Source organism: Lissotriton vulgaris, chromosome 7 (genome assembly GCF_964263255.1).
Source record: "Lissotriton vulgaris chromosome 7, aLisVul1.2, whole genome shotgun sequence".
NCBI classification, from domain to species: domain Eukaryota; kingdom Metazoa; phylum Chordata; class Amphibia; order Caudata; family Salamandridae; genus Lissotriton; species Lissotriton vulgaris.
This window is the reverse complement of record NC_141695.1, coordinates 833,154,547-833,174,651: the sequence shown is the minus strand read 5'-3', so window position 1 is coordinate 833,174,651 and position 20,105 is coordinate 833,154,547. Positions and strand designations below refer to the sequence as shown.

General features: G+C 46.0%; 2 protein-coding genes across 7 annotated transcripts in view; one reads left to right on the top strand and one right to left on the bottom strand.

Moving 5' to 3' along the window:
* The window catches only part of ANAPC11 (anaphase promoting complex subunit 11), a 73,508-nt gene extending 63,637 nt beyond the window's left edge, over window positions 1-9,871 (bottom strand). For 2 of the 5 annotated variants that reach the window (XM_086931161.1, XM_086931163.1), the window contains exon 1: window positions 9,723-9,819. In XM_086931161.1, coding sequence (XP_086787287.1) covers window positions 9,723-9,732 — 10 coding nt within the window. In that variant the 5' untranslated portion in view covers window positions 9,733-9,819. Of the gene's footprint in view, window positions 1-9,718 lie in introns of all 5 variants that reach the window. The other 3 variants (XM_086931167.1, XM_086931166.1, XM_086931162.1) reach the window with 3 other exon arrangements.
* On the top strand, window positions 9,846-15,197 carry LOC147702501 (uncharacterized). Of its 2 annotated transcripts, XM_086931160.1 has the most exons (4): window positions 9,846-9,991; window positions 12,450-12,581; window positions 12,613-12,653; window positions 13,137-15,197. In XM_086931160.1, the coding sequence occupies exons 2-4, from the start codon at window positions 12,520-12,522 to the stop codon at window positions 13,667-13,669; spliced, it is 636 nt and encodes a 211-aa protein (XP_086787286.1). In that variant the 5' UTR covers window positions 9,846-9,991; window positions 12,450-12,519; the 3' UTR covers window positions 13,670-15,197. The 2 variants fall into 2 exon arrangements, with proteins under 2 accessions (XP_086787286.1, XP_086787285.1); XM_086931159.1 differs by having other exon boundaries at window positions 9,860-9,991; window positions 12,453-12,653.
* The last annotated feature ends 4,908 nt before the right edge of the window (window positions 15,198-20,105 follow it).

The following is a 20,105-nucleotide window of genomic DNA, read 5'->3' as shown; positions in this document are numbered from 1 at the left end:
GCCCCATCCACTCTAGGGTGCTGGTGCAGGGGGGTGGATTGGTGCGCTGCACAAGAGCGGCCTCTATATGTAGCCAGGTGGTATCCTGAGAAATGTTGCCGCATGTAGGGCAAATGGGTCAGGGTAATCGACGACTGAGATGGAGCGGTCCGCTCTTCAGATACACGTGGATACGCTATTATTGATTTCCTTGTGTAGCCTTGATGTCACTGTGATGTGTTTTTCTCCCTACTCTGACAATGTACAATGTAGCTCTGAATGGTGCCGTTTGTGGTTACATCCAAAACTCAATAAAATGGATTGTCAAAAAAATATATATGTACATAGAGTGCAATGTATGGTAACAAACTAACCTTTGAGAAGAATACTTCAAGTGAAACAAAGCCCAGCATTTATGGGCTGCCTACAACTGCTGTTGACTGTCACTGGCCCAACGGAAAGGAGAAAAGCTATGTAAAAAGGAGAGAGTGGATGGCGTAGAGAAGGCGGGCACTTAACACTCCCAAGGCAATGCAGGGGCAGAGCCCACAGACAGGTGTACAAAGAAAAGCTGCAACTTACTCTAAACACTGTTTTATAGTTCTCCGGGTGAAGTGCCAATACCTCTACCAAAAGAAGAAGCCTCCTCTCATTGCCCTCTTCCTGCGGTGCAAGCATCCCAGAGCTGCAGCATGTTTCACCCTCATAACCCCCTAGTTGTAAAACCTGATATTCCACCCAAAGCATGTTCAGCTGTTTATGATGCCCTGTGTACCTCTGGATAGTGAAGAGAGATTGAGGGGTAGGCAGTATGTACATCTGGCACTGACAGAGAATTTGTTTTAAGGTATGTGAAGGGGTGCTTTAGGGTGCTGGCACCCCCCATGAAATGGAAATAGAAAAAGTGCTGTACTCACTATCCTAGAAGGGAGACCTACTTACCGCCGCCACCGCCGAGAGTCACGGAAAGCTGCCAGGAGGTACCAGCCGCCACCGCCAAGAGTCACGAAGCCTACAAACACCGCACCACCGCTCCAGAGACTACAACACCCGGCAGGCCTCGCGGCGGCGCGTAGCTGCTGACGACAGACGCGGGGAGCAAGCGCCAGAAGGCGCAATAAATTCCCTGACACCCCCGCCTCGCGGGACGCCCGGGGCGAAGCCCGGCCAAAGGGCGGGCCCTCTACGGCAGGAAGAGACAGGGGCAGGGCCCAGACCGCTGTGCAAAACTCCCAAGTAAGTCATAATCTCCCAAAAATAATTGTATGAGTCTGGGATACCACCTTGAACTGACACCTCACGGACCCGCATAGTCGCTACTTGGAAAAGTTGCTTATTAAAATGTCTAAAACTAAATCAACAGTCCCCATTAATACCATAGACAATTATATGGTTCAGAAAGTTGCCAAAATCAACCACGACAGGAGATCATCCCTGGGATTGAGTTACTCGCCAGACTTGCTTATCGATAACACGCCTTTATCTACTCCCGCTCTTGACGTTAGCAATGAGGTGTTCCAGACCCCAGATAACAACCCATTGACTCAGCTCCTAGTAGCCATCTCCGAACCAGCTCCTGAGAGCATACAAGACAAAGAAATTATTTCTCTAGAAGAGGAGGCCCCTACACCGATCCCTGCTCCGAGAGTAACAAAGGGGGGGGAGAAGAATATATCCAAACGGGGCGGCCTCCGTTCAAGTAAAAAGCGCCCGACGCTTCCCCGCAGGAAAATAGTGGAGATGATACAAGGAGTAACTTAGGAGGGAAGGTTCACTTGGATGAAGATCAATTCAAGGAGTTGCTGAATGCCGTAGATAATAAGATCAAAACTATAACCAAACCGCTCCTAAGTAAAATAGACCAGCTTACAGAAGAGGTGAACAGGCTGGGGTTCTCCTGCAAAAATCATTAGAAGAAAAAACGAAAACCCCTCTGCCAAAAACACCTAGAGTCGAATCAAAATGTACCCAAATTGTCCCTAGGTCAGATCTATTTGCAAATACTCCCTTGAACACCATGGGGAGTATAGCTCCAGGGAGGGGGGACTTGAGAGACTCAGATCCAGATATTAATAAAGGGGACTCTGCAGGGCCGAGTTATAGAGACAGAAAAGAAGATGACAATCTAGTGAAGGGGCCCGTTGAATTAATTGTGGAGGCTTCTCCATTAATATTGGTCCTAGCAAACGTCCCCCAACTGGAAACAGGGCAAATAGAGAACATTCCTTCTTTGATAAATAAATCACTCCATTGGTTATCAAGGAACATGGCTTTTAATCCGGGAGGCAGGGATCAATTGGCACAGGAAGTAGTTAAAGCTAGAAGAGTTGAATGGATCGGGGGGTGGTACCAAAAAATTTAAGGGGGATTGTGTGGTGCTACATCTTTCCGACCCAGAAGTTCTGCCAAATATTCTAGCTAATATATACCCCCCTCAGCATAGATCAACTGAAATAGTGCCACTAACGTTGGATTTCTTTTATACAAAAAAAGGCAACACCTTCAATCCAACAATGTTGAAAACCAAGTGGAACCCTGTACTAAGAAAAGCCAAAACCCTTGGTAATAGAAATAACTGGGGCATCTTGACGGAAAATAGGTTCTCGGCCCTTTCGGGTCTAAGTGAATGTGATTGACTGGAAGAATGGAGGAGCTTAGGAAAGGTTATGGCTGTAGAGGTCAACTACGGAAACAATGGTATTATAAAGAACCTAGAAACAAATTGTAGTGAGGGTAAGACACCCGACCATAGAGAACATACTCCTAGTATAGTTGAGTACACCCCTCCAACCACCCATACCATTGTAAGCAATGAGGAAAGTACTTCTTTATCCGTCTTGCTTCCCCTTAATCAGGGCATACCTTTACAAGAGGGGAACACTGAGTTGAAAGGTAGCATTAAATTCATTTCATGGAACATAGCGGGAATCCACCTCAAACTAGAAACTCCCGAATGGTGCGAGTTCATTGACCGTTATGATGTTATCATGTTGCAGGAAACATGGGCAGTGGCATCAGTTTTTCGCCAGGGCTTCTTAAATTTCTATGTACCTGCGAAAAAGAACACTAAGGGGCGGCCTTCTGGGGGTCTAATCATTTGAATACGTCAATCCTTACAATGTACCATCAAACAGAGTCATATTAACAATCGTGACCTACTCCCTCTAGTGCTCACCTGGGCTGATGGCCATAACCTGGCCTTATACAACATCTATGCCAGGGGAACCCAAGGGGGTACAGCCTCCGATGTGATAGGTGCATTAGATAACGACCTAGAGATTCTACCTACGCAGTACACTATCCTGGTGGGGGGAGACCTGAATACAACATTCGAACCACTAGGATGTGAGGATAATGATCTGGCCCAAGAGGAAGATACCAAATGGGGAATCCCCCAATTAGATCTCCCGCTGGTAAAAAAGTGGACAGAAGTGGCAATACAGGTTAAGAGCCTATGTCTGTCCAGGGGATTGAGGGCAGTAAATGGCCGCACCTCTTCTGACCCACAGGGTAAGCACACCTTCGACAATTCGAGGTCAAGTAGCAGGATAGATTACATCCTCATAGATGTTAGAGACTGGCATAAAGTGGTAGATATGCAAGTGATTCCGAGATTGGAGAGCGACCACAACCCATTGTGTTTGCTCTTTAATCTGGAACAAGGTGTAAACTCAATTAACCTGAACAGGGATCTTACGACACTAGATGTTGTTTCAACCAATAATCTCCGGGGTGCTCAGGGAGACGTCACTGAATCCTTCCCTGTGGATAGAGGGGTAAGGCAGGGCTGTGTCCTGGCCCCCACCTTATTCTCCCTCTACATCAACGGCATAGTTGACTTTTTAAAGCAATTTCCGACAGATGCCCCAATACTAGATGGGGAGCGGGTCCCAGTATTAATGTTTGCAGATGACACCTTGCTGGTCTCGCGGACCCCTAGCGGATTGCAAAAGACAATAAACGCTTTTGGTGACTTCTGTCGGATCCGGGGCTTGGAAATAAATACAACAAAGACTAAGTTTATGAACCTGAATCCTGTCAAGAAATTCAAGGGGAAAATGCATTTCAATGGGTCTTCACTGGAGGAAGTGAATGCTTTTACCTATCTAGGTATTTCTTTACAGGCCAACATGAACTGGAAATCCCATATGGACTCTGTGGTGCTAAAGTTTAACCAATTGGCAGGGGCAATAGCCCAAAAACATAAATCTTCATTTACAAAACCCATCCAGCCAATAATGGAGATTTACAGCATGAAAGTGTTGGGCGCCTGCCTTTATGGATCAGAGTTATGGGGCTTCACCAATTTGAGCACACTAGTCGTTGCAGAAAACAAATTTCTTCGACGAATAACTGGTGTCCCCCAGAGCACTCCTTCGACCCCGCTTCAATATGATCTCGGGAGGAAAAAGATCAAGGACATGTTCAGATTGCGCCCCCTCCTATACTGGAGGCGTGTAAAAACTACTCCTGAATTGAGTCATTACGCAGCTTCCCTTATGGATGTTGTTAGCTCTGACCGGTTTCATAAAATATCCTGGCTCAAAGAAGTTAGGAACATGCTCCAAAAACTGCACCTTGATCATTTGTGGACTACAGTAGACCCACACGCCTTCCCATCTAAGGCCTCATTGAAAAAAATGTATTGGGACATGATAAATAATACTGTATTGATTTCCAACCAACCATCTTTGTTGACATCCCAGTTCTTGGATTTCAAAATCACTCCTAAATGTGAACAGTACTGGGATTTGATTTCTAAACCCCTAGATAGGAAGCTGTATTTTCAGTTTAGAATTGGCTCCTTACCCCTCAATGCCTTCACGGCCAAATGGTCCCCCGGTAATGTAAATACTTGCTCTTATTGTAAAGCACATGTAGAGGACATCCCACATTTTCGGTTTGTTTGCCCATTATATGCTGCCCCAAGAAGCAGATGGTTAAAACCGGTCTGCAGGAATATGGGGACAAGGAAATATTTAGAGGCACTAAGGATTTTAAAATCAAATTGTGCCGCCAATCTTGCAATTGCTGTAGCCAAATACATGGGGTGGGCCTGGATAATACGAACGCGCACTTTAAAACTGTAATTAATCATGGGAAATGTATCTATAATGACAAATTTAACTTGCTAAGGCCTTGTGCTGTGACTTGATTTTACAATGTATAAATTTTACAAATTGAATTATTCGTCAACACAGTATGAAATGAATGGTATTTAATATGTATTTTTTTCTGTTCTTAAAATTCTAGCGTAGTATTTATTCTGTTTTAGCTTAGGGAAACATGCTTTTATGACAATGTTTTAGAATAAAGTATTTAAACTTGAAACTTGTAACAAACTAACCTTTGAGAAGAATACTTCAAGTGAAACAAAGCCCAGCATTTATGGGCTGCCTACAACTGCTGTTGACTGTCACTGGCCCAACGGAAAGGAGAAAAGCTATGTAAAAAGGAGAGAGTGGATGGCGTAGAGAAGGCGGGCACTTAACACTCCCAAGGCAATGCAGGAGCAGAGCCCACAGACAGGTGTACGAAGAAAAGCGGCAACTTACTCTAAACACTGTTTTATAGTTCTCCGGGTGAAGTGCCAATACCTCTACCAAAAGAAGAAGCCTCCTCTCATTGCCCTCTTCCTGCGGTGCAAGCATCCCAGAGCTGCAGCGTGTTTCACCCTCATAACCCCCTAGTTGTAAAACCTGATATTCCACCCAAAGCATGTTCAGCTGTTTATGATGCCCTGTGTACCTCTGGATAGTGAAGAGAGATTGAGGGGTAGGCAGTATGTACATCTGGCACGGACAGAGAATTTGTTTTAAGGTATGTGAAGGGGTGCTGGCACCCCCCATGAAATGGAAATAGAAAAAGTGCTGTACTCACTATCCTAGAATAACTGCTTCCTAATCAGAAAGGATAGCACTCCCTCATTAAAAGTATTAAACCATTGCTGAGAAGTAAGAACTCTCCCAGGCACATTAAAGAAATGCAGGCACTGAATATGTGTCCATTTAAAACGCTGCTCTCACCCTGCACACACTGTCATCCACACAATGATGCTTAACTACAGCTACCCTGCAAGCAGTCACAGAGTATCTGTGAGAAGCCTATGTGTGAATACCTTCCTACACTCAGTGTAGCTGGGGGGTTGCACTGAGGTTTGTCCCACAATTTGCAAGTGTATACTGTGGTGTGGACTCAACATTTCTTGAAATGTTAAAAAGGGCTATACTTATAGGTTTTAACCTATCATTAAAGCTGATGTAATGATTTAGGAGATTACATCGCAGTCACTCAGGCACAGAGAAAATCTCACTCTTGCAATCTGTCTTTAGACTGGTTCTTGGTCAACACATATTTTGTATATTTGATCTATCTCCTTCTCCGTTGAAGAGAACAGGAACACTTTGGGTGGGGGTGGCGACACACAAAAGTTTTAAATATCTACTGACCAGCTTTGCAGAACTCTTAGATAAACTGTATTCAGTGCCTGAGTTATAAAAGTGCCTATTTGTAAATATTTGTCATTACCTTTGAACTCAAGTCTTAAGCATGTACCAGGAGATGGGAATATTATTTTAGTGGGCAGAGTTGCCAGTGTCATCTCCTCTTAGCCTGCTCTGATGCCAGCTGCCCACAGGCTTTCACAGTCCCAGAGCAGTCCACACATCTCTAGTATGAGGAGTCTACAACAGATGACGTGCCGATAGGACAGTTCTGCTGCTTGGCAATGTAAATGTAATGATAAAAAGCTAGTCACCTGATCAATTACAGGAGGATGCTCCAAGACTGTCAGCCCAGTTGTTCAGGGAAGGTAACATCGAAACTGCTAATGCAGTTCAGGGAGAAGCTCCTGGTATCATGGTGTCACAACAACTATGCGCCCTATTTCGATGCTGGTCAGACGAGCATCCGACCAGAATCATGTCGGTAACGAGACTACCCAATAAGGAGTTGGCAGTCCGCTTCCAAAATTTGGATGCGAACGCCTTGGCGGCGGTCGGAAAGTGTATATTTCTTATTGCGGCGTATGCTGCGGGCTGCAGCACAAGCCGCAATAGGAAATATACTTTTTAAACATCCATTTACCGTGTGGCAGGCACCACGGCATCATGCGGTGACTGCCACACAATGCATGGATGTTTGCAGGGGGAACATCAGGTGCCCCCCCAAGCCCTTATTGCTAAGGTCACCGGGGTAAGGTCTGTTTCCGACAGCCTTTCTATGGCAGTCGGACCACCATAGAAAAGCTGTCGGAAACATGCATCGTAATCCCCACTGTGTTGCCTGGCTCCCTGAGTAGTTGGAGCTTATCATAATATAGCGGTCGGACTGATGCCTCAAATGCCAGACGGACTGCCACCAATAAGCATTCGGATGGCCTTCCACCCGACATCGTAATGGGCCCTATATCATTAGTGACAGGCAGCACAAGCTGCCAAATAACACAGAAGCACCAGGGCTCGAGTCGGGGTACCACGTGGGTGGATGGCGTCCCCCCCACTTATTTTACCGGGTGGACGCCGTCCCCCCTGCCCAACAGCTGGACTTCACTCTTTGCCCTCTCTGGGACGAGATCCAGCGCGTAGTCGGGTGAAACAAGCATAAATACTTTTACATACGACACAGAGCAAGGTTTATGGCAGTCCACTAAAAGGAACCTGTCCTGGTGTTAAAAGTTCAAGGACGTTCATTCGTAGATTTGAACAGGTGAAACGGAATAAAATGGAGTCACTTCTAAAGTTTAAAATGTCATTAATCCCACAACATAGAATGTCTAGAGGTGGAGTGGAATAAGTATATGTTAACGTTTCTGACTCAACTCACTGCCGCAGGCTTCGCAGATGCAATCGCATCTAAGGAGTGAGTGAGGGGAGGCAATGACAAGCCACCTTTCGTGACGTCACTTCCGGTGACAGCGTCCCCCCACTTTTTTTTTAGGACTTGTGCCCTGAGAAGCACCACCACAGAAAGGAGCTGACAGACTGTCTGCAGTCAGCCTGTAATTAATACAGTTTGCGGGACAATCTTGGGGCCTTTTAGTGATGTAACAAAAAAATTCTAAAACATTAGTTAGTCTGACCTGAGATGTGTGGCACTTGGCAGGGCTGCACTAGATCCAGTCTAAAATTATTGGTGGGTGCTGGGCCCCTTGAGCTCTTATACCCAGCGCCCAAGCGATAAACCCAGGTCAAACAGGATTACTTTAGAAGCCATCCCAGAGTCATTGGATGATCATCCAACTACCGTAGAAGTCATTTACACGTCATCAGGCATCATCAAGCTCTTGAAGTCATCAGCAAGCTGCAGAAGCTCAGCCTGATGATTTGAGGATGACTTGAAAATGAGTATCTGATGACTTTAGTAGGTGTCATTATTCATGATGATTTAAGGAGGACTTGAAAATTAGTATCTGCTGACTTCAGAAGGTGTCATTATTCCTGATGATCTGAGGAGGACTTGTAAATGACTCTCCAATAACTTTACAAGATGACATTGTTCCTGATGACTTTGGGGTGATTTGAAAATAAGCATCTGAATACTTCAAATGTACTATTGTGTTTTCAATAGGATGTTTTTGCGTCCGGTGATTTTAACAAGAATTGTTTGTCTATTTAAAGAGCACGTCCACCAATTTGGTTTCAGTTTTCCAGAAAAACGCAAACTGTTGGATGATTGCACAATGAATTGCAGATAAACGTCTGACCTCCTGCAGCTGGGAGCCCCAAAACCCAAACACACCCTGAACCCCCAAATTAACCCTTGCACCCCAAAACTCAAACACACCCTGAACCCCAAAAATAACCCTTGCACCCCAAAAGCCATACACACCCTGGACCCCAATATTAACCCTGGCACCCCAAAACCGAAACACACCCTGAACCCCCAAATTAACCCTTGCACCCCAAAACCCAAACACACCCTAAACCCTAAAATTAACCCTGACACCCCAAAAGCCAAACACACCCTGAACCCCCAAATTAACCCTTGCACCCCAAACCCAAACTAAACCCTAAAATTAACCCTGGCACCCCAAAACCCATACACACCCTGAACCCCCAAATTAACCCTTGCACACCAAACCCAAACACACCCTAAACCCTAATATTAACCCTTGTACTCTAAAACCCAAACACACACTAAACCCTAACACTAACCCTGGCACCCCAAAACCCAAACAACCTGAACCCCAAATTAACTCTTGCACCCCCAAAACCCAAACACACCCTGAACCCCCAAATTAACCCTTGCACACCAAACACAAACACACCCTAAACCCTAATATTAACCCTTGTACCCTAAAACCCAAACACACCCTAAACCCTAAAATTAACCCTCGCACCCCAAACATGCTCTACACCCTTAAATTACACCTGGCCCCCCAAAACACAAACCCACCCTCAACCCAAAAATGACCACGTACGCCCTAAAATCCAAAAGCCCTACAAACCCCAAACTTTCTATGAATTCGGAATGCCGGGAGGCGCTGCTGTGATATAATACTTTCTGTACCCCCAGGCTGCACTTCCTTCATAGAGTATTTCCATAAACACATAGTTTAGTGGAATCCGATTGTTAGACTCTTTAAACAACTGCGGACAGACCTGCTCATGGCCCGAGGAATAGGTCTTGCAAAGGAAAACAAGCGTTGCCGTCATGGTGACTGCTGAATTCACTCCATCACAATACTAAAATACATTTTTAAAAAGCACAGTTGCCTCGAACACAATGCCAAAATCACCTACTGTAAACCATCAGTCTGCGGTCTGGCTGGGACTCGAACCGCAGATCCTCAATGCAGAACAGCTCTCTCACCTTTTCATATACCGGAAGCCGGTGGATTCCTCTAGCAAAAGCCTACGCACATCCGGAAGGGCCGGAAGTGACATTATTGTTCTGCGTCAAGAACGAAGATTGCCGTGAGTGCAATGGCCATTAAAGTGACAGATGGATTGGCATCGGTCTCTTTATTTTTCCAACCACACTTCCTTCATCGATTCCAGCGTATACTCAGGTAAGTGCTGCAGCTGTTAAAAAAGAGCAGCATCGATCCTCCGCTCTCAGTCCCTGCTGCTCAGTTTCCGTCCCAGACCAGCTTGCTCATTTTTCGGAAAGCACGAGTTTTCATTAAGGGGGCAAATCCAGACGCAGCTCCCTGCATGTGTATGCTTCGTACGTGTTAAAATGAATGCCTGCTTTGCAATGTGTGTGTATTATGTGTGTTTGATGTTTGTCTGTATCAGCCTGCCTGCTTGTTTATTATGCACCTTTTGTGTTTGAGCATGTGTATGTGTGACGTAGTGCGTGCCTGTGTAAGTTGTGGAAAATTGCAAAAAGCCTAAAAAATGTGTTTTACAGCAAGTTCTTCGCCGTAAGGAAAAATAAATTACTGCCCGTATACTGTAGGTCCCATGTTGGTTCCAAGTGCACCTGCGTGTATTCAAGATTCTCGACCAAATGGAACAGTTTTCGATCTACTGAAAAGTTGTCAATCAAAGAAGGCTAAACACATTTGTGTATGTGAATATTGTATATTGTTGAGCATTACTTGTGTCCTTGCAACTTGTAGTGAGCTTTCATTACTAAATGAATGTGTGCTCTATTGTTGAATCCTGGTCACGTTCCCCAAGCTGTGTAGTGTGCAGAGCAGCACATCTTCTAAAACACTGGCAGTTTCCATGGATGCGTTTCAAAGCATAAGGATAAATGCTTCAAATAACTTAGCCGTTGTAATGCTGGTTCCTTATTTTGTTTGCTATTTGTGTAATTGAAAGGCCTGGTTGCCTGTGGCGATTGAGGTTTACGCCCTATTTAGGAAACGTAGTCCGACGCGTTCCAACATCTTGCAATATCTACTTTCGCAAAAAAGGCTATCATTCTGGTTTCGTTCCATGTGCATGCAATGTTTTTAACTCGTTTGTATGTATTATTGAGACGGAGCCAATTACGTATTCTCTGTTTGCGCTAATTTACCTTGACCACTAAGATCTCTGTAAAAATGAAGCAGGTCTTGTTACATCTGCCACTATCGATCCCAGCCATATATTATCCAGTTACAACCTGACCTACTGCTAAAGTACTGAGGCAGAGGGATCGAGCCCTGAGATAAATCACATTAATCTTTCTTTCTTTCTCTCTCTCTCTCTCTCTCTCTCTCTCTCTCTCTCTCTCTCTCTCTCTCTCTCTCTCTCTCTCTCTCTCTCTCTCTCTCTCTCTCTCTCTCTCTCTCTCTCTCTCTCTCTCTCTCTCTCTCTCTCTCTCTCTCTCCTCGCCTTGTTTCTTTCTTTCTTTCTTTCTCTCTCCTCGCCTTGTTTCTTTCTTTCTTTCTTTCTCTCTCCTCGCCTTCTTTCTTTCTTTCTTTCTTTCTTTCTCTCTCCTCGCCTTCTTTCTTTCTTTCTTTCTTTCTTTCTCTCTCTCCTCGCCTTCTTTCTTTCTTTCTTTCTTTCTCTCTCCTCGCCTTCTCTCTTTCTCTCTCCTCGCCTTCTCTCTTTCTTTCTTTCTCTCTCCTCGCCTTCTCTCTTTCTTTCTTTCTCTCTCCTCGCCTTCTCTCTTTCTTTCTTTCTTTCTCCTCGCCTTCTCTCTCTCTTCTCCCCCCCCCCCCCCACCCCCCTTGCGCGCTCTCTCCCTTCTCGCTTCTAGCATTCAACTGCCTCGGATCATGTGTTAAATATTTATAAGGTGAAAGCACGCACAAGTTGCAGTAACGCGTGCCTTCCCCATTGATTGAGATCTTATACGAGGTTTCTCCATGCCCTCTTCTCGTTTGAACTGCATATGTCAACTAGGTATGGGATCCCTTTATGTTAAATTGCATCTCTTACCAAACTTCCAAACACCTCTGGCAAAACACTTATAAGGTCCCAGAGGGGAGACCTATTGGCTATGCCAATGCTTTTGCTTTATGTATTTGCCATTGTAATGCCTTTTTCTTTCATTTATAAAGCCATTACGTATTGCACAATTAACGTACAATACTACTAGCAAAGCTAATATCTTTAGCTTAATAAAAGGTGAAACCTATTGCATTTTTAACGTTTGTCCTTTCATGTTGGGGGTGCCGGTGGGCAGAGGGTAGCAGGCATCTGACTCTCTATGCATCTGTGGGGATAGGTAACTTGATTTCCCGTCACAAACCCCAGTGTGAAAGTTCACTTATTGATAGTTCTTCTATTTCTCTCATAATGCCTCTACTTTGCTATTACTATTTGTCCTGAGCAGCAAGACCTAAGCATACACTCTGGCTCTCCAAAAATAAAGTTGATATTATGTAATTTCCTCAATGGCCTTCAGTGCATGCCCAAACACTTATTTGTAGTCCAAAATCTAGGCATATTAGATGGAAATTGCACCAGGTCAGTGTACTTTTTGGGGTGCTTTTCTCCAATTAAATCTGTTAATCAGTTTAATATGCTTTGTATTTTACCTCTGAAACTTAAACCACACACAAACTAATTCCTGATTTTTATATCTAGCAGGACATAATCATGGCTTCATCCAACGTCCTGTTTTTCACTTGCGATCATTCTGTGTGTGTTCGAAAAGATGGTGACTTCCTGCTTTTGGACAATCCCGGGGAAGTTCTTTGTAAATGGCTGGTCGAAAATGTAGATGAAGCTGGTCGGCCAATCACCGAAGAGAGAGAGATTTTAAAGCTATGATTCTGCTCCAATCATCTGGTAAGCACAATAAGTAAACCTTTATAATAAGTTTGCAACTGCAGGATAATGGTACAAATTACCAACCTGTTTCAGTAAAACCTACATTTGTGATTAATCCAATAATGGACAGTAAAAATGAACATGCATGTCCCCACATATGACTTGGATTGCTCTCCAGAGACAAATGTAACACTTATGAAAAGGACTGAAACGTATAGCTTGTGGCACTACTATGAGGCAGCCATTTTTGGATAAACTATTTTATTTAGGCAACTTTTTTTCAGTAGGTTCAAGTTCAACCTTACAATGTGTACTGTCTATTAAGGAAAACTTACTTACTTGGTTATGGATAGATTGTACATTTGTCCTTTATTATCAATACCTCTTTATTTATATATTATGGCTAGAGCGTGAAGATATATTGCAAGTGATCAATGTGTTCTTTTCTGTTTTGAAGTTTATATGTAAATATATTTTTTTTTCTCTTGCTTTTTTTTTTAGTGAAGAAACAGTGTCAAATGATTCAGGATATTTTTCAAGAGATAATTGCAAGCTATTCTGGCACAACAGAGGGTCTAAAACAGGTGTTTCTTCAAAGGGCACTGGAGAAAAAGCAGATGTTAATGGACTATGGCGATCGGGGAAGCGCTAGTAGACTTAAGAGGGTGTTATGCGAACTACAAGAGGAAGAAATTGCAGAGAAAAGATGCAAGGACAAAAAAGCCAAGCAGAGTGGACTGGATTATATAAGAGTTGGTAACAAAGCTCATGCTGAAAGCACAGCTTCTCAGCCTGGTGATGCAAGTTTGAGGATGAATTTGCAGAAACTTGAAAACCTGGCCCTTTTAGCAGGGATGGTTAGTGTCCTTCATCAAAAATCCACAACTAAAAATGACGCATCAGACCGTGAAAATGAACTTGCCTTGGAGTCCCCGCTTAAATCCAAATATCAAGGACAAAAACATGCCTCCCTTTCACCCCATCATCCTAGAGTAATCAACACTCATTCTGAAAATATAATGGGGCCATTCTGATGTAATCAATAGCCATCCTGAAGCTGTCATAGGATCATCCAGGAATAATCCACACTCATCCAGAAATTGTCATGGGATCATTCCAGAGTAATCCACGCGGTTATAGGATCATCCTGGAAAAATTGACAGTCATCCTTAAATTAGCTAAAACCCATCATGGAGTAATTCTCCCTCATCCTGAAGTTGTCAATTAGTATTCGTGGAGTTGTTAAAGGTAATCACTCCCTGCCAGTAGAAGTCATCAGAACATCATCCTACTGTAGTTTTTCTGATGAGTCTAGGTTCGTCATCACATTTACATTTTTTGTCCTACAGGCATACTTCAGGATGGCTTCCCCAGATCATTGCAGGAATAGCCTGACTGTAATCATAAGATGAGTCCAGAATGACTCCAGGATGATCTTCCTTTTTGACATGGGAAGTTGCAAAAAGGTAACTGTATGAGACAAAAGACTAGAATGGTCTAGAATGGACCCAGGAAGAAGCAACAGAAGAGGTAAACAGAAAATATAGAATGACAAACGTATGAGAGAAAGAGGAATAAAATGAACTAAAGTATGATAGACTGAAGGCATAAAAGGACACAGTGAATAAGAAGAATAAGAGGATGACAACAGTCTAGAATTGGTGGAGATTCTCCAAAATGGAACTTACCTTCCGTGAACGGGGAGAAAATATCGAAAAGCAGCTTCTCTACGCAAAAAAAAGGGGTGAGGTAAACTAAGAGTGGTTTTGAAAGTGACTAACGAATTCGGAAATCCTAGAATGTTCTATAAGCCACTAATTCCCGGTAAAACCCACGATTGGACAAAATATATATATATATATATATATATATATATATATATATATATATATATATATATATAACCCACAAAGAAAAAGAAAGCCTGACTAGTCCCGAAAAAACTACAATCGCCCCTACAACGGAAGAGAATGCGCCAGTCATAACATGGAAGAAATTGCAAACTGCTCCGGAAAAAAATGGCCCAGCCGCACGGGAGCCGGTGCTCCAGGCTGCGTTCTGCTCTAGTCAAGTTGGTAGGGATAGAAAACCAGCCAGCGCATCCTAGCGGAGAAATATTATCGGCTGAGTTTCAGAATATGGATCTCTGAACGTACTGGCGGAGAAAGATGATCAACTAACATTCGTTTCGTGACTCTCTGGGTCTTGCCCTCCTCGGTGATGTTGGTGTGCCTCTTAAAATAGGGCCTGAGACTGCTGAGAATATGTGGCGCGAGAGACCGGCTCGTTTAGGTTTCTCAGATCCAATCGCGAAAAGCTTATCCAGGCCAGGATTCTTGTTTGCATTCTGGGATTTGTATTGTAATTGTATTTATATAGCGCTTACTACCCCTGAAGAGGCGTCGAAGCGCTTTTTCGGCGAGTAGCATGCTACTCCAGGACCCATAGAGGATTAGTGTTGAATTAGTATAGTGAAACATGCATATGTTGTGATTTTATGTATAAGTGTTTAGCAATGCACTTTCCAGCACATGTACATTAATAAATACATACATACAAAAATATACCCTGGATCTGACCATGTGTAATGTAATAGGTGCTTGTGCAAAACACTCCAATGCATTTACCAGACCTTAATTCCGCTTCAAAAAGCACAGAGAAAACACGAAAAACGTCTCAGCCCAGTGCCGCTCCCACAAGGAGGCCGTCCACTGATCCACTTTGAAATCAAAATTGCGCAGATTGAAGTGTTTTAGCAAAAAATAAACTCATGTCTAAGGACTTGAGAGAGGGTTTTTTTTCAGGAAAACAGAAACTTGTTTGTGGCTGGAGGGGACACGGGGTCAGTGGGCGGTCACCCCGGGAGCACTTCCAGGAAATGCCCAGCTGGCGAAAGTGTATATCCCACCTGTTGCTAAATCCAGTTGTTAAATTCCACACAGAAATTCAGCACGTTTCAACCAGCGGTGACCCAGGGCCGAGATATTTAGTGGTAATAGTGATAGCCGGTTAGTTCTTCTTTTAGATAATCCAGCCTTCAAATTCCGGGGAACTTAGGTAATATCTGCACCAACCCAAAATGCAAAAAAGTATTCTTGGGCAGGAGAGGGGCCAAAACGGACCGTCGCCAAGTACCGACTGAGGGCAGAGGAAAGCACTGACACGGGTGAATGAAGGGGTATCGTTAGGGGAGGGTTGAGGGCAGAGTGAAGGGCTGACGTCAGGGGGTAGGGCTGGGGCAGCACTGTGGACGGACAGACTGGGGAATAGTGAATGATGGGACAGAGTCAATGAGTAGGAGCACAGAGCAAGGCTGGGGTAGAGGCGAGGGAAGACACTGTGGGCCGTGTGGGGGAAGTGGGACAGATCCCAGGCAGGGGGTAGGGTGCAGGATGGGATGCTGGGCAGGAAAGACTGGGGTAGAGTGCAGGTCCTGGGAATGAGGCTGCGACAGTAAATGATTGGAATAGTTAGGTACTAGGACAGAGTGATGCTGGACTGGGGTAAATGAATGGCATATTGCAGGACTGGAGTTGATGAAGGATGGAACAGAGCGCATGAATGGGACAGAAAAACTCCACCCTCCAGCTCCACCCTCCAACTCCACCCTCCATCACTCTGGGACACCACCACATCACTCTGGGACACCACCACATCACTCTGGGACACCACCACATCACTCTGGGACACCACCACATCACTCTGGGACACCACCACATCACTCTGGGACACCACCACATCACTCAGTCCAACCATATCATCACTCAGCACCACAACAGCACTGTCCTTGCTTGCAACCAACAAGCATTGCCATAGCCAATAGGACTCGCATTAGGAAAGTCTAAGCTATTGGCTTTGTGAATAACGATGCTATTAAATTATATATTTTCAAAGCCAACACATTTAAAAAAAATGTCATTTACAATACCAATAGCTCACACTTTCCTAATGCGGGACCTATTGCATTGCAAATGCTTGTTTTCTGATTGCCAACATGCAACAACATACATAGTGTTAATAATAAAATGGTGATTAATGCCTCCATTAATCTAAATCAGCATGTGTTGGTTAATACATTCTTCAAGAGGATGGATCAAGTCAATGTGCATTACCCCCAGGTCCCTTATGTCCTCGTCCCATTCATTACAAAGTAGAGATAACCATTTCCCGACAGAAAAAAAGACAAGAGGAATGCTGGGACCCTAATACTGCCCCTCCATAAGCAGTATTTACCCAGCATCCCGCCTGTTCTTCTTTTTTTTTTTTTTTTTTTTTTTTTTTTTTGTCTGTCGACAGAAATGGACTTGACTGTGCTGGTGCTGCTCCTGCTGGACTGGAGTGGCGGTGCTTCTCTTCTCCCTCCCGCCTGGCTGTGCGGGCGCGTGGTTCCCTGGACTGTCTCCTGGCCTGCTGGGCTTGCAGGGAGTCAGTCTCTGTTGGTGGTGTCCTGGTCTGCTTGACCTCCCGGTCCTTCGCGCCTGGGGCTGCAGTTCCCGGTTTCTTCCGCTTCGTGGGCTCGTCTTCCCGAGCTTGGCCGGGTGAGGCGTGCCGTGCTGGATGAGCTCCTGCCGGTCTCCTGGACGTGCTGGCGATTGGAGTGGGGGCCTTGTTCCTGGGGTTGGCCCCCACTCCAGGTTAGTGCCGCTTGCCCATTTTCCTTCATGGTCTTTTGCTGGATGACTCATTCCTCATTATGCATGTGAAAATGTTTCGCTGCTGTTACCCGCCCCCTGTGCGCTTCTGTGCGGTGCTTCGGCGCTGCTGGGTGTTTGCTGCAGGGCTTTCGTGGTGTGTTGCTGTGCGCTGGCGGTGGGGGCCTGTTGTCTGGTGGCCCGCACTTCCTCTTAGGGGCTTTTCCTACTTCAGCCTTTTGTGGCCGTTGCTGCCTCTTTTTGCGGTGCTTGGTGGGTGCTGCAGGGGTGATGGCGTGTCTGTCTTTTGGCGCTGGGGGGCCCGGTTGGACCGTTTGCCTCCCCTGGGTCTGCGTCCTCGGCCGTCCTGGGGTGGGGGGGGGGGGCGCAGTTTTTGGGGACTCAGCCATGGGTCGCTGCCCTTCTCCGTGTTCTTCTGGGCGGTGCTCTCCCCTAGCGTGCCATCTGGCTGTGGTCAATGGGGTTCCGTTGGCCAGTCCGACAGGCCCCTGTTGCTGCAGGCTGTCGTGAGCTGCTCCCAGTGGCTTTGGGATTTTGCCCCTGTTGGTGTGCTGACTTTGGTGTTTTCGGATGTTTTGCCCTGCTTGTAGCGCTATGTGGCGTGGCGATGTGCCCCGCTTCCTGTTCGGTTGGGGTGCTGTCCTCCCTTGTTTCTTGCAGGGGGATGCGGGGGTTGGTGTCAGCTTCTCGTGTCACGGTCTCCTGTGCTGGTACTCTCACTGGGCATGGTTCCCTCCTGGCCTCCCTTTTTAGGTTTCGCTGGGGGGCGGAGCCGTTAGGCTCCTCCTCCAGAGAAATCTATTGAGTACAGTAAGGCACTCTGGAACACGCCCCCCGTCCCATTGGCTAGCTCCATAAATGGAGCCTAGCCATTGGACGAGGGGCCTGTCCATCAATGCCGGACCAGACACGGGGGCGTTCCCGAGATTCTTTGGCTTTTGCCGACGTCACGCGACGCCGGGAACGCCCCCGAGTCTGTTCCGGCATTGCTAGCACCTCCCTTGCTGCTCGGGACGGGTCTCCTTATTTGTTCCTAGCTGCCCCTCTCCCGCCTCCCTCGTCCTCTCCCGCCCCCCTCCCGCCGTTCGTGTACTCTCCCGCCTCCCTCGTCCTCTCCCGCCCCCCTCCCGCCGTTCGTGTACTCTCCCGCCCCCCTCGTTCTCTCCCGCGCTTGTTCCTGGTGCCCGTCTTCTGCTCCGGCCGGCCGTCGTCAGCTCTCTCCTCCCCCTTTCCCGCCCCCTCCCGCTTCTCTCTGATTACGCCCTTAATTACATCGGTCACATCACTTTGAGAGACGTCCCCCCCCAGATTTTTCAACGCACTTTAAAGCCCTGCGTAAGCTACATCCCCTCTCAATTCGGCCTCTCCGCCAAGTAGTGTGAATTAACAAGCTTCCTAACTTCATGTCAGTTTATAGGCAAAGGTACAGTCCCTTCCGCTGCCATGGAAACCAGCCGCAGCATTGCCCGTCACGTGACATTACAACGACCGGAGTTCTCGAGCACGGGGCCAGGCTGCTTCTGCGTATCGGCGCATGCGAGCTGTAAGCTCTTCGCATATCTTTTGCGTAACCGACTAGCTATTGGCGCCATTAGGGTGCGAGGAGCGAGCCCGTGGTGCGGAGACCAGCCGACAAGCAAAGATGTCGCGGTATGGCGGACGCTACCAGGGCGGTACGTAACAATTAGAAGGTTGTCCTGTGGTGGTGTACATGAGAATGTGAAGTGCAGCGCGGTTGACAGTTTCCTACACGCACTAGAAACTCGCCGTTCTGTGTAAAAGTGATCAGCTGTAGGGGTTTGTGCGTTTTTAGCGGGGATAGGAAACGCATCACATAACATTTCCTTATTGTAAGAGGTTCCTAAAGATCTGTTCGACTCTTCTTCATGCACAGCTCTGGAGCTTTATAGCTGACGAACGGCTCGTTCCTCTTTCCGGAACGCGTAGTTAGTTTTGATACTCCGACGTCGCGCACCTCTGAAAACCCCAACCTAGAGTCGACTGGGTTAATCTACCGGACTATAACGTGAAATGGCTGCGCTCCGAGCGCCCGCTGGCTGTGACGCAGTCGCTAAAAATGGTTGCCGGTCGCATTGCAGGAGCAGGTGTCGGATTTTCAGATGGTTGCGTATGTGTTTGTTACAAATGCGCGTGTAGTCACCAGAATCTAAGGCGCTTATTTACAACCCCCTTGCGTCACTGGTGCGCCGCTTATAATATGGAAAACAATCACGTACCGGTGGCGCAAGCTTGTAAATAAACTCCTAAAGGTCTCTTCTAGAACCACCGGTCTGTTTATACCACCCGGAAGTCGTTCTATTTCAATGTTCCCCTGGGGCATCTCGACTAAGACTTGTTGAAAAAACATCAAAATAATATAGAACGGTCAACTGAGTAATGTAGTTGTCTAACCCAGACCCAAGCTGCCGACTTTGAAACTTGGGGTCGGACCCAGGTTCGATTCTCGGCGTGGGCTCTACTTCGTGATTCAGGGGAAACTAAAAACGAACGTGTCCTTGTTTAACGTAACTGGGGATCGTGTAAGCGCTCCAATAACCACGGGTCGAGTTCGTGCAATATACAACTGCAATAAGTGTGCCTTCACCGTATGCTCTGCAAGTATGGAGAGTGAAAGGCCATGTCGTAACGATCGCATATGTCAACTTAAATAGGACGTATGGAAGTTGGTTAGGAACTCTCTTGTTTGTTGGTAAAAGTACACATATGAAAGACCGAGGCCTCACGAGCATCAGTTACATACAGGTCAGCCTGGTTTAAATGTCATGGGCCACATCAGCACAGACCCTGCTGCGGATGT

Excerpts from the sequence above, each read along its gene's own strand:
- LOC147702501 (XM_086931160.1), top strand. The coding sequence starts at position 12,520 with ATGGTGACTTCCTGCTTTTGGACAATCCCGGGGAAGTTCTTTGTAAAT. Across the intron at positions 12,582-12,612 it reads GTAAATGGCTGGTCGAAAAT|AGAGAGAGATTTTAAAGCTA; the intron begins GTAGATGAAGCT and ends CAATCACCGAAG. Across the intron at positions 12,654-13,136 it reads GATTCTGCTCCAATCATCTG|TGAAGAAACAGTGTCAAATG; the intron begins GTAAGCACAATA and ends TTTTTTTTTTAG.